Below are 13,444 nucleotides of genomic sequence, written 5' to 3' on the forward strand. Positions count from 1 at the left end.
CTTAAGCAAGAATGAGGGCTGAAAATCACTAGCAAGAATCATGGTATTTACAGTTTGCAGTAGATTCGCAAAGGAAGCCGTGGTCTGCTCTAAACCTTTTAATGCTCGCTAATTAATATTACACTTTTCACACATCTGACTCGACTTTCTTCAGCAAGTTTTTTTCAGATTAAGGATTGCAATCCTGATTAAAACTGTACCAAGAGCTATTCTTTGTTAAGTGGATGGAGCCAGATAAAGAAGGACAAAATAAGAAATGGATAATGATCAACACTAAAATGATCACTCCTCTTTTGTCGTGGTCCTTACTACAAGGTTATATGCACACTTCCACTTGATCTATAACAGGGTTTTTCAAATTTGGTAACTTAAGATGTGTGGACTTCAACTCCCAGAATTCTCCAGCCAAGCTGGGGAATTCTGGGAGTTGGAAGTCCACACACTTTAAAGTTACAAAAGTTTAAAAAATACTGATCCATTCGTATTTCATATTTATTATTTTATATGTTAAAATGATTGGCACTTTATCTCTCTGCCTGAAAATGTATGTGTCTTAAGAGTAATTCTAAGCCACATTGAGATTTAAAGGGGAAAAAAAAAAAAGAAATATACCAGTATTGACTTCGGCTGCACAATATAGACATTGATGTAAAATGAAAGAAATAACATGCATTAAGGGTGTCGATCTAGTTTGTTTAACATAATGCTATTCACACAATGTATTCCAGCAAGTTTAATAAAAGAGAAATGCTACTTTGCATTATAAATAACTGGATTTAATTTATGCCCAAACGGCTGATATTTTAAAAATAAGATATATGTCATGAGTCAAAGTCCAATTTGTCCCTGAAAATGCTGGTTTTGGGTGTGGGGGAAGGGCAGACAGAGAAGGGGAGAGGGGATAATCCTTGATATTTTAAAACAATCTTTAACAGATTTTCAACTGAACGTAGAACTCAAGAGGGCCACATGAGGAACACAGCCATTCTTCTCCATCTGAAATGCCAGCGGGTTACCTCAAGCAGGATTTGAAGGGCCAGCCCTTTCCCTGCTCAGCTCTTAACAGTTTCTACTTTGTGGTAGATCATGTTTGAACATAGAGACTTCACAGTTGCTTTCTTTAAACATTAATAACACCCCAACATTCTGAACTTTGGAGGTAGAGTCAACAGTAAAGGTGTCGGTGAAAGCATAAGCCTCTTAAACCACCCACTTATGCTAAATTACAAAAATATTACGTGGGTGCAAGATGGTAAAACATACCTTCCCTGGCCTTTAAAAAAGAGAGGAAGGGGGAAAGGTAGAGTTTTTTTCCACACAAAAACTAAAAGAGAGGTGCTTCACTTTCCCCATCGTCTTTTACATGGAAATGTTAGGAGTAAAAAAGTTACTAAATTTTGACTTCTCAAGGCACACGATAGATCCATGGCGAGTCAGTCTCCAAATTTTGCATGGTGCACAGGCACCCTTTAAAAGTTATCTTTCTATATTCTCTACTTCTTGGGGGAGACCTCCCCCCTCTACGTCCAGAGAAGCTGGGGGGAAAAATAACCTCGGACAAATTCAATGTTGTAAGATCTTGCGTGGTTGATCTTGACGATTGAGGACTGAGGAAAATTCTGTTTCTCCTTTAAGTTGTGATCAGCAAAAAAACAACCGTCACAGAAATGTCAGTTTCAGCATCACCTAGCATAAATGCCTGGAACAGGATTATTCCTCAGCTTTGCTTATATCTAAATGGAAGAAAAAAATAAAAATATAAGAAGAGCAGATACTAAAGGCCAGCTCAAGAGGTGTGATGAGATCTTTTAGACCAAGGGTAACATATTGCGTCAAGTGATAAGACTTTTTAAAAATTCTTATTTTCGTAGGACAGACATCCAGGATAGGACGGCGATATCAAATATTATGCATGGAAAAATATTACATAGGTGGAAGCAGTGATGGGATTCAGCCAGTTCGCACCACTTCGGGAGAACCGGTTATTAACTTTCTGAGCAGTTTGGTGAACTGGTTGTTGGAAGAAATCATTAGGGCAGAGAACCGGTTGTTAAATTATTTGAACCCCACCACTGGGTGGAAGGTGATAAAAAGAAGTCCCTGGCCTTTAAAAAGAAGTCAAAGGAAGAAGAAAAGCTAGGTGTCCTCCCCACCACAATCTCCTTTCGCTTTTATCGTCATCTTTTACAGGGAAATGTTGGGAGTAAAAATGCATGGAAAAAAAGAGAAAGCTCTTTTTTGGCATACATTTTTTAAAAAACATTTCAGACTTAGCATCTTTTTGTCTGGCTGTATATCAGGATGGGATTCAAGCAACGGGAAAAGGCAGCTACTCTACAGCCTGCCTGTGTGTGTTTGTGTGTACAGGTAATCCTCAACTTACAACAGTTCATTTAAGGACCTTTCAAAGTTTCAACGGCACTGAAAAATGTGACTTATGATCGTTTTTCACATTTATGACCTTTGCAGCGTTCTCATGATCATTTGTTCATAATTCAGATGGTTGGCAACTGGTTCATACTTATGACCGTTGCGATGTCCCGGGGTCAAGTGATCCCCTTTTGCAACCTTCGGACAAGCAAAAGTCAACAGGGAAGCCAGATTCACTTAACAACCGGGTTACTGACTTAGTGATTCACTTAACAACTGTGGCAAGAAAAATCGTAAAATGGGGCAAAACTCACTTAACAAAGGTTTCACTGAACAACAGAAATTTTGGGCTCAATTATCATTGTAAGATGAGGTCCGCCTGTATATCTGAAATTTTTGTTTGCTGAGCTCAAATAGTTTAGTCCCAGATATTTGGGTCTAAATGAAGCTATCTCAGACTAGTTGCCAAGGTTAATTAACTGGGTTAGGAGATTTGCGCAATGCAATAATCACATTTGACTCATTTAAATATATTGTGTAAATAAATTCAGGTCAGTTCTAACACAGGTAAGCACAGAATGAAATGAACTCTCAGTCATTAAATGCATAATGCAAGCCATTTTTCCCACTGTCCAAAACCAGATTGAAGTTACGCTTTTAGCCCTCCATCGCAAACCATCATCAACGGCACTAAATGAATCTTCACACTTTGTTGTTGTTGTTTTTTATTTTGGGGGTATGTGATTAAGGGAGGAAAAGAAGTAGCCGCATCCTTTGAATATTGCAATTATTGCCCCAAGGAACCAGGAGAGCGTGTCTAGACACACTCGGGCATCGGGCATTAAGGAAAGAAACACAGCTACTGAGTCACTGAGAGATTGAGCCAACAGTTGGCACTGTTCAACTTGAAGCAAGAGCAACAGCATTCAAACAACCAGAAGCAACATGGAGTTTGTAAGCTCTTTGTTTACCAACCCTAATATATATAAATAAATATTTTCCCCCCCTTCTAAGCCACTATGTGAAATCGACTTCCCCAAGAAGCAGCAAGACATTTCTACATGGAAAGGTTCTTCCTTGTGGTGCCACTCAAAAGTCACCGTTGGATGTATTTGCTACATCTGCTTCGTAGAAGTGCCCATAGATTATTCCATTGGTCCTTTTTCACCTCTCTGAAGATTTCATCAACTCCATCCAACCACAAGTTACTCGATGTTCTCCCTTGTCCCTACCCACATTCCTTTTCTTCATGTAATTGGTTTGCAACCTAATTATCATTCATTATCTCTAGATGACCTAACCCTCTCAACATATTTCTTTAATGCTGGTCATTCCCTTTGGTATATAGTCTATATTAATTGAGCAGCCACTTATTCTTATCTCTTGTTTTCATCTCATATGTACTTAACCTCTTTATTTCCACAGCATTCAACTTCCTCCCTGCCACCCAAACATAAACAGTACTCAAAAGTGAATTATGGAGTCCTTAAATGTCTATGGAGATTCTCAGTCATCCAGGTCATGGTTGTCCCAAAGGTGCTTTTTTCAGGACGCAATTGGACTTTCTGTTTTTTCTTTGAAGACGTTTCACTTCTCATCCAAGAAGCTTCTTCAGCTCTGACTGGATGGTGGGGAATGGAAGGATTTATACTCCTTGCAGACAGCTCTAACGACATTTAACCACTCGCTAAAAGAATGCAAATGTCCAGCTGTCTGCAAGGAGTATAAATCCTTCCATTCCCCACCATCCAGTCAGAGTTTAACTAGGTAACTTGATCAATGCCCTGCAAGCAAAACAACCAAGCTCCGAGAGCACCAAGAACTCCATGGTTCAACCCTGAGCTACAAATATTCTCTGCTAAAATGAGCTTCAGGTAGTCCTCGACTTACAAACATTGGTTTAGTGACTATTCGAAGTTACAATGCACTGAAAAAAGTCACTCATGACTGCTTTTCACACTTATATCCATTGCAACATCCCCATGGTCACGTGATCAAAATTTGGGCCCTTGACAACTGCATGTATTTATGATGGTGACAGTATCTTGGGGTCACTTGATCACTTTTTGCGACCTTCTGACAAGTAAAGTCAATGGGGGAAACCAGATTCACTTAACAACCGTGTTAGTAACTTAACACCTGCAGTGATACACTTAACAACTGTGGAAAGAAAGTGGGTATGACCAGTGGTGGGATTCAACCAGTTCACACCTATTCGGGCGAACCGGTTGTTAACTTTCTAAGCAGTTCGGAGAACCAGTTGTTGGAAGAAATCTTATTTTGTTTTTTTCCACTTTACAGGGCTAATCCTGTAGGGAAGGCAGGAAGGAAACATTCTGGTGGTGTTTCTAACCTAATCTTTATTGCCCTGCTTACAGAAACTGCCTCTCTGGTTTATTTATTTATTTATTGCTTCAATTTATATGCTGCCCTTCTCTGGAGACTCAGGGCAGCTTACAATGCGTTAAGCAATAGCCTTCATACTTTTGTATATACCTGCTTAGTAGGGCTTTCGGGCCCCCCCCCCAAGCGGTGTTCTTTTTTATACAAAGTCAGCTTATTGCCCCCACAAACCGGGTCCTCATTTTACCTACCTCGAAAGGATGGAAGGCTGAGTCAACCTTGAGCCTGGTGAGATTTAAACTTGCAGTAATTGCAGGCAGCTGGTGTTACTTAACAGCACTTTAGTCTGCTGCGCCACCAAGGCTCTTTTGGTTAATCCTTATTACATTGTAACAGCTAAGGCGAAGCACCCATCGACTTGAGTGATGTTGAGTTGGCCACGCCCACACGGTCACATGACCACCGAGCTACACCCACCCAGCTGGTCTTTAAGGCAGAGACCCGGTTGTTAAATTATTTGAATCCCACCAGTGGGTATGACCCATACAAATGGGTCAAAACTCACTTAACAACTGTCTTGCTAAGCAATGAAAATTGGGGGTTTAATTATGGTCGTAAGCCAAGGACTACCTGTATATAACTGTTCTCCCTCCTCAGTCTCAGTACCCATCCCACCCTGCCCCTAGCCCAGTGTTTTATTATTTCTGCAAGACAGACTGCGGTAGAAAAGGGAGGCTCTTCTACATTCAGGAGAGAAGCCTCTACACGACCAGGTAAGCTCACTTCCCAAGAAGGGTGGATTGGCTACAGGTTTTGCCAAACATCTTTGGTGCACTCTATTATCTTTTAATCTTCCCACCATCTACCTGTTAATGCTTGCAAAACTGTAGACGTTGCCTGAAGGCACCTGACCTACACATAGGCACTCAAGAGTCTTACATGGATTTTGAACTTTCCTATTTAAGTCAAGCCCAACAGCGGGGATTTAAAGAACTGAGATGCTTTAGCAAGCTAGGTGAAGTAGAATAAAACTTGGGCTCATTTCCTGAAACAGCCAAACTCTTGCAGGTTGGATGTTCTTCCCAGATAACTAGTGCGGCTGCCGACTGGGAGAAGGTGGCATGAGTTCAAGCAAAACCAGCAAGTGGTACGGGCGCATTCTTTCTCTCTGATGCAATTCTGCCTTCAGGTAGTTGGTGAAGATGGTAACCTAAGCCTTTGATGTTCCAGATTTTCTCAGATTTTCTATTTTTGCCGTGCAGGTTGAGGAAAGCACCTTTTCAAACCTACCCGTATTGCCGAAAAAAGCCGCAATACAGTGATGGCTGTTGGTATTTGTATTCTGATATTGTAGAGCGGTATTTCTCAGCTTTAATAACTTTAAGACAGGGGTGTCAAACTCAAGGCTAAGGGGCCGGATCTGGCCCGCGGGGCCACCCTGGAAACAGTGAAGGCAAGAGCAGCTAAAGCAAAACAGATGACTCGGGAGTAAGGCCAGGACATGATTGGCCCCTCCCATAAGGCTTAAAAGAGAAACAAAGGCACTTGGGCCTTTTGCAGGAAAGCAAAGTTGCTAACTCTGTTTCCAGTCGGCATCTCTTGTCTGTTTCTGAACTTCATGGGGCTTTACCAAGTAAGGCCTTTGGCAAGGTGTCAAAGAAGAGAAAGGTTGGTGATTATCCCGAAGGACTTCTTCCGAAGGACTTGTTTTGCAACTAATTGGGACTCAGCTGGGAATGAATGTAATTCTCAGCTGTTACAATAAAATAGGTTTTTGGGGGGGACTAATTGTGTATTGTAATGACTCAGTAAGCCAAGGTCACAACAGTAAGGAGGATGACCAGATAGAGATATGTAGGCTCTGTTGCCTAGGCAAAGGGGCCCAAAAGAGTCCTTTTGTAATGTTCAGAAGTGGCTCAGATAAACAACACCCTAATTCACTGAACTATAAGAGGAACAGATATGGCATCATCAGACTTTCGAGATGCTATTATAGCGCTACTCAATAAAAGTAGGCTTATCCATCCTGTGGAGTTGACTTCATGGTTTGGTTTATCTAGTGAGGCCAACAGATAAATATTCTCCTAAACATTTACATGTTAGCTGTCATTTGGGTATAAACTCTTTAAATCACTTGCAAAAACTCCAGCCACATAATCCTGCCACACGCACACATCCGAATTGCTCCCAAGGTTTTAGGCTGATTTAAAGCACAGAAAAGTCCATGGGATAATCCATGGGATCTAATTAACCATTCACTAATAATGTGACTTCATTTAAGAAACATTTAAATGTACGTAACGTTTTTTGTTAGTCTGGTCCTTGATCACAAAACAGTTGTATACTTCTCGGGCATCCAAGAGAGAGGAGGCTGAAAAAAATTTGAGATAGCGACCGCAACTACACAATCAAAGGCCTCCTCCTTTTTGCATGTATCATACAAAAGCATTAGTCAGGCAGTCACAGCTGCCATCTTAACTTTTTTGAACCCCACCTACTCCCTTATGGATACATCTGATGCCCTTTTTTGACAGAATTAATGTTGTAATAGCATTGCTAAGTATTGGAGTGCAGACCCATTTCTGATGCGGCCAGGGGTGGGTTCTACTTACCTTTACTACCGGTTCGCAACGGGATAGCGCACGTGCCTTGCTTCTGTGCATGCGCAGATTGCTGATGACAACATCCGGGGCAGTGGGTGGGTCCTCCCACCGGTTTTACTACCGGTTCTTGCGAACCCGTCCGAACCGGGGGCAACCCACCAGTGGATGCGGCCCTCTAGATGTTGTTAAAAACCACTTTCCAAGAACTTAAACTGGCATCTTTAGTGCTGAGGAATGTTAAGAGTTGAAGTTTAGAATTACACCTACATTCAGCACTGGGAAAAAGTTGAGGGCTTCAATGGGACTTACTTCTGTGTATACAAGGTAGTCCTCGACTTACAACTGGAATGGGATAACTTGCCACAGGACAAGTTGCTGTGGCCAACTTGCTATGGGACAATTCAACGAATACAAAAATTAAGTTATCGTATTTTTCAGCGTATAAGACGCACTGGACTATAAGACGCACTTACCTTTTTTGGTGAGGAAAACAAAAGAAATCTGCCTCTGCCTCCCAGCAATTTTGCCTCGTTGCAGCAAACAGCAAACAGCCTGCTTTACTTTCATTTTTGTTTTCAGCATAGCTTGATTAAAAAAAAACCTGCTCCAGCAGTTTACCTCTTTGCAGCAAGCAGCAGAGCCCTGCACAAAACAGCTGAGAGCAAAACAGCTGAGAGTCGGGAGTCTGATCCAATCAACTTGGGCTAATTAGGCTGTGCTGAAGCTGAAAGGAGCTGTTTCTTCTTGCTGTTTGCTGCAAGGAGGTAATTGCTGGGAGGCAGAGGCCAAAGGGTGGGGGCCAGTGGGTGGGCGGGGATACACTCAGTGTATAAGACACACCTAAATTTTCACCCCCTTTTAGGGGGGAAAAGATGCGTCTTATACGCCGAAAAATACAGTAATTTTGATGGAACCATAACGTCAATCTGGAAATACCAGTTACAATAATTTTGATGAAAACGTGGTCACCAATAACAAAAGTAATTGAATTGTCCCATGGTGAGTTGGCTTGCGGCAACGTGGCCATGGTAAGTTGGCCGTGGCCAGTTGGGTATGGCCAGTTGCCTTAGGCCCCTTACAACCACAATTGAGATCAGAGTTTCCACTGCTAAGCCAGGAGGTTGTTAAGTGAGTGATACCTGATTTTACAACCTTTTTTGTTCATTGTTGTTAATTGAATAACTGCAACTGCTAAGTGAATCTGGCTATTGATAAATCTGGATTCCCCCATTGACTTTACTTGTCAGAAGCCAGCTGGGAGGGTCACAAATGGCGATCAGATGACCCGAGGGATGCTGCCAGCTGTGGTAAATACAGGCTGGGTGCCAAGTGTCTGAAATTTAATCACACGATCCTGGGGATGCTGCCATGGTCGTAAGTGCAAGGACCGGTCGTAACTATTTTTTTTTATGTGTAAAAAAAGTTTTAATTTTGAACGGTTGCTAAACAAATGATTTCAAATTTAGGGTTGCCTGTAATTGCCTCAGATTTGAATTTTTGAAGTTTTTTTATTTTTATATTTAAACAAACAATACATCATAATTGCCTCAGATTTGAAGAAGGAATTGGAGTAGGAACCCAGTGGAGAAGAAACTTTAACAAGATGGCTGACTTAAGGATAAAGATTGTTCTTATGTGGCAGATGGAGGTTGTTAGAGAGAGGCATATTTCAAAATGAGAGAGGATGGTTTTGCTCTCCTGTGCCAAGTTTATGAAATACGGAGACTGTCTTCATGCCAGGCTATCTTAATCTCTCGTCACACAAACCAGAGGAGAAAACGCCTCTCTGTCAATAGTTATATAACAAGACAGAGCGAGCTGAAGGTGACAGAAACTACGTTGAAGGTGGCTAAGAGAAGGTATTACCACCCACACCACTCATGGGGATCCAATTTCTTTAAAGGAAGAATTAAGACAGTGAATTCTTCCTTCAAGGAAATAAGAAATTTTTCCTTGAGGTAACCATTCAACAATTAGAAGAATGGATAGCAAGCAGTAGCAGCGTCTTTCTGTTAACACAAAAGAGCAATTTCAGAACGGCTTCTGGGATCGTAGACAATACAGGTAGTCCTCGACTTACAATCATTGGTTTAGTGACCGTTTGAAATTACAAGTTTTACAAAGTGACTTATGATTGTTTTTGTTTTTTTTTACACTTAGAACTCTTGCAGCATCTCCTGCGGTCATGTGATTAAAATTCAAATGCTCGGCAACTGGCATTTTTTTTTTATGAAGGCTGCAGTGTCCCTGGTTATGTGATCACCTTTTGCAACCTTCTGACAAGCGAAGTCAATGGGGAATGCAGATTCACCTAACAACCATGCTGCTAACATTAACAACTGCAGGGATTCACTAAACAACTGTGGCGAGAATGGTTGTAAAATGAGGCAAAACTCACTTAACAACCATCTCGCTTAGCAACAGAGATGTTGGGCTCAATAGTGACTGTAAGTCAAGGACTACCTGCACACACAAATTCAGACACTCAGACTCATTGAGTATATTGTTCTGTCCCCAACCCCACGCACACACACTAACAGACGTTCAGGAGTTAAAGACCAAACCAGCCGGCAAAATCCTTTTCCTTATGATAACGGAACTTGGCATCAACCTAGTGGCTGCCTGCCAAGAGTTTATTATTTACAAAGAGGAGAGATAACTTCTCCCCACTTCTGATACATCAAAGGAAAGCAGCTCAATAATTACGGAATTAATCAAGTCCAGAGATACTCCAGCAAAGTCTTAAAGCAAAAGTCCGGCAATGCAGAATGGCGTGGAAGCTTTCAGCTTTGTTCGTCACAAGGTTTGACTGGCCACCACGCTCCCTTTTATATCCTGTGGGGTGTGATCCAGTGACTCAACCTAATCTCGGGCACGCCCTTTCTTCTGTTGCGCGCGCTTATCTCTGCGATGCTGGCGTGGGTCCAGCCAAGACTCATTACCCTCATCACTGTCCATCTGTGGCTGCATGGACGTGCTTGGCCCTGGCCCTATCTCTTGCCCTTCGGCGGACACCGAAGGCATTGCCAGAGAGGAGGGTCCTGGAGAGGGAGGCCTTGCCAACTCCTCCCCTTCACTTTCGGAGTCCTCTCCTGACGATGACACAGGCTCCGGTAACGGAGCCACAACATATATAAACAAACATTATCTAGGCGGGTCTTGAAGGATCTGTGTGATGACCCAGGGCAAGGCATGAAAGCCACACAGCCAAGTAAGAGTTCAAACTTTTCCCAAATGCTCCCACGTTCATGGCAAGTCCCAGAGCAAAATGCTCACACCTACACACAGCAGCCTCTGGCTGTGAGCAGCCCAGCAAAGCAAAGGAACAGGGAAATGAATCCATGAAGCAAGGAACAAGGCACTGAGTCCACGAAGCAGAGAAGAAGCAATGAATCCACGAAGCAAGGAAGAAGGCAAGCAGTCCTGCAAACACCAGACGTTTGCAACGTCACATAAAACTCCACTAATTGAACATTGTTCCCGACAAATATCCCTCCCTACAGCATCTCCTTAAATCTCGGTCCACAGTTGTGCCTTGTGAAGAGGGGCGGGGCGCTCTCCACTCAAGTCCTCAGGTCAGCCTGCGCTGTTCCCGCCTTCTCTCCACTCTCCGTGCTCGGGAAACAGGAGGGAGCGGTCCTTGCTCATCGCAAGGAGCTCCGTAGCTCCTCATTTCCACTGCTTGCCTTCTCTCAGTCATCCTGCCCCCATTTCCTCCCTGCTAACAAGCCGTCGCAATTCTGAGGGGCCCTTAGCTGCCTTGTCCTGCTCCTCCCCACATTCCTCCGAAGCCAAGGATGGGAGCATGACAATCTGTTGAAGGTAATCACTGATCTGGCAGCTGTAAATTTACCAGAGGAGCACAAATGTTATTCCTGGCTTGAAACTAGAGACAATTTGGCAAATTATAAACCAGTAGATTGGACGTCTACACTAGATGACGTGACATCTAGACACTAGATGTCTACACAGATAAATATCTGTGAACATTTGTAAAGGAGCTCAGCAATTAACAAGGGCCAGCATGGGTTTGTCACAAACAAGTTATGCCAGACTAAATTTATCTCCCTTTTTGAAATAGTATTAGCTTAATAGGGAGAATGCTTGATTTCAGCAAAGCATTTAACAAAGTGTCTCGTGATGCTTTGATGAATAAAATGGTAAAATATAGGCTAGAGGCTCCTACTGATTCATAACTGGCTAATGACCACACCCAGAGAGTCGGTACAAATGCTTCCACATCAGATTGGAAACCAGTTAAGAAAGATGCCACAGGACTCTGTCTTAGCTTCCAACATATTTGCTAATGATCTGAATAATGGGATTAAGAGGATGATTATTTAGAGATGACACAAAACTAGGAGTGGCTGCCATTTTAGAAGGCCCAGAAAGATCTAGACGGGATTGAACCGTGGGACAAAATGAACAGGATGAAATTTAATTGGGAGAAATGTTGGAAAGTTATATTTTACGATTTATGATGAATATATTTATGAATATGATCATGATTTGTAATTTGTTGCTTGTATGTACAGTGAGAATTTATGCACCGGAGACAAATCCCTGGTGTGTCCAATCACATTTGATCAATAAATAATTCTATTCTATTCTAAAAAGTAAAGGTCATGTAAAAGGTCAAGTAAACTAATCAAGGAGAGAAGCAACCGAGCTCTAAGGTGAAATTATCTAATCAAGGAGAGAAGCAACCTAGATGTCAACCCTGGAGCCATCTTTGAGCGTCTTCGGGTTGCCACAGTGAGGCTGGATGGAGTTGTGGGAAAGGGAGGGGGGAATAGAGATAGCTGGGGGAATATGTAGCCAAAATAACATTCTTTCTTCTAGGAACCAAGGACACTCTCGCCAGCACCTGGAGGGGCATTGATGGGAGGTATCCGGGATGGAGAGAAAGGCCTGATCGGGGTATATGATAGTTGTGTGTGATGGGGGGAAGAATTCTGGATTTTGAACTGGATGGGGAAAACCCGGGGAACTTCAGATTTGGGTTTTCACCAGCTGTGCCAATATGACATGAGGAACCCTGCCTTGGAGTTTTGATTTCATATGGGCTTGATTTCATATTACTTGGAACCCTGACGCTAGATTTAAGGAGATCTAAGGAGAACAGTGAGAACTATTAACCAATGGGACAACTTGCCTCCAGAAGTTGTGGGAGCTCCATCGCTGGAGTTTTTAAAGAGATTGGACAGCCATATGCCTGAAATGGTATAGGGCCGTGATGGCGAACCTATGCCACGTGTGCCACAGGTGGCACCAGAGCCGTATCGGTGGGCACGCAAACTCAGCTGATTTTGGGGCCTTCTGGGCCCACCAGAAGTAGGGAAACAGGCTGTTTCCTGCCTCCGTAGGGCCTGGGCTGGGTGGGGAAGGCCCATTTTTTTGCTCTCCCCAGGCTCCAGAGCCTCTCTAGGAGCCTGGGGAGGGCAAAAACAGCCTTCCCCAACCCCCTGGAGGCCTTCCGGAGGTCGGAAATGGCCCGTTTGCCGACTTCCAGTCCCTTCTGGAGCCTGGGGAGAGCAAAAAACGGGTCTACTGGGCCCAGCGTGCCAAAAGCGGAGGGGGGGTTATGCACTCATGCGCGGGGGTGGGGCGCATAGAACGTGCACGTGCTCCCCCCGCTTTTGGCACGCAATGGCAAAAAGGTTAGCCATCACTGGTATAGGGTCTCCTGCTTGAACAGGAGGCTGATCTAGAAAACCTCCAAGATCCCTTCCAGCTCTATTCTGATTCTGTCGCCATCATCTCTACTGACGGTCCGTAGACCAGGAAGATTGGGGAGCTGCTGCTGTATACAACATTGTCTAACCCTGTTCAAATTAAGAAACAAAAGACTCACTGATGCTGAAGGTCCAGTTCAGGCCAAGCCCCCATGGAAATCAACTGTTCTTCCAGCTGGATGATACGCAGACCAATGTAGCCCGAAGAACAAAGTAGGAGAACGACCCTACAGGAGATGCAGATAAAGCTTGTTTAAAAGTCAGCATTGAGAAAAGAAGTAACATCTGAGACAATTCCTAGTTTAGCCCTGAAAGCTGTAGTACTAAAGAGGTATAAGATCCAGACTTTAAAATAGGTTGAGTAACAGTGACTAAAGCAAATTGGTTTTAGCC

The 13,444-nt window shown here is 43.1% G+C and overlaps 1 protein-coding gene across 1 annotated transcript in view; it reads right to left on the reverse strand.

The window, feature by feature from the left end:
* Window positions 1-1,248: 1,248 nt before the first annotated feature.
* The window catches only part of LOC139311900 (GRAM domain-containing protein 2A-like), a 45,429-nt gene continuing 33,233 nt past the window's right edge, over window positions 1,249-13,444 (reverse strand). Inside the window, exons 13-14 of the mRNA XM_070936425.1 lie at window positions 13,171-13,278; window positions 1,249-1,733 (exon numbers count right to left, since the gene is read on the reverse strand). Of these exons, the coding sequence (XP_070792526.1) occupies window positions 1,718-1,733; window positions 13,171-13,278 (124 nt within the window). The 3' untranslated portion in view covers window positions 1,249-1,717. The remainder of the gene's footprint in view (window positions 1,734-13,170; window positions 13,279-13,444) is intronic.

Source organism: Pituophis catenifer, unplaced genomic scaffold, assembly GCF_029215685.1.
Source record: "Pituophis catenifer annectens isolate HBS135680 unplaced genomic scaffold, rPitCat1.0.hap2 SCAF_1, whole genome shotgun sequence".
In the NCBI taxonomy this organism is placed as follows: Eukaryota; Metazoa; Chordata; class Lepidosauria; order Squamata; family Colubridae; genus Pituophis; species Pituophis catenifer.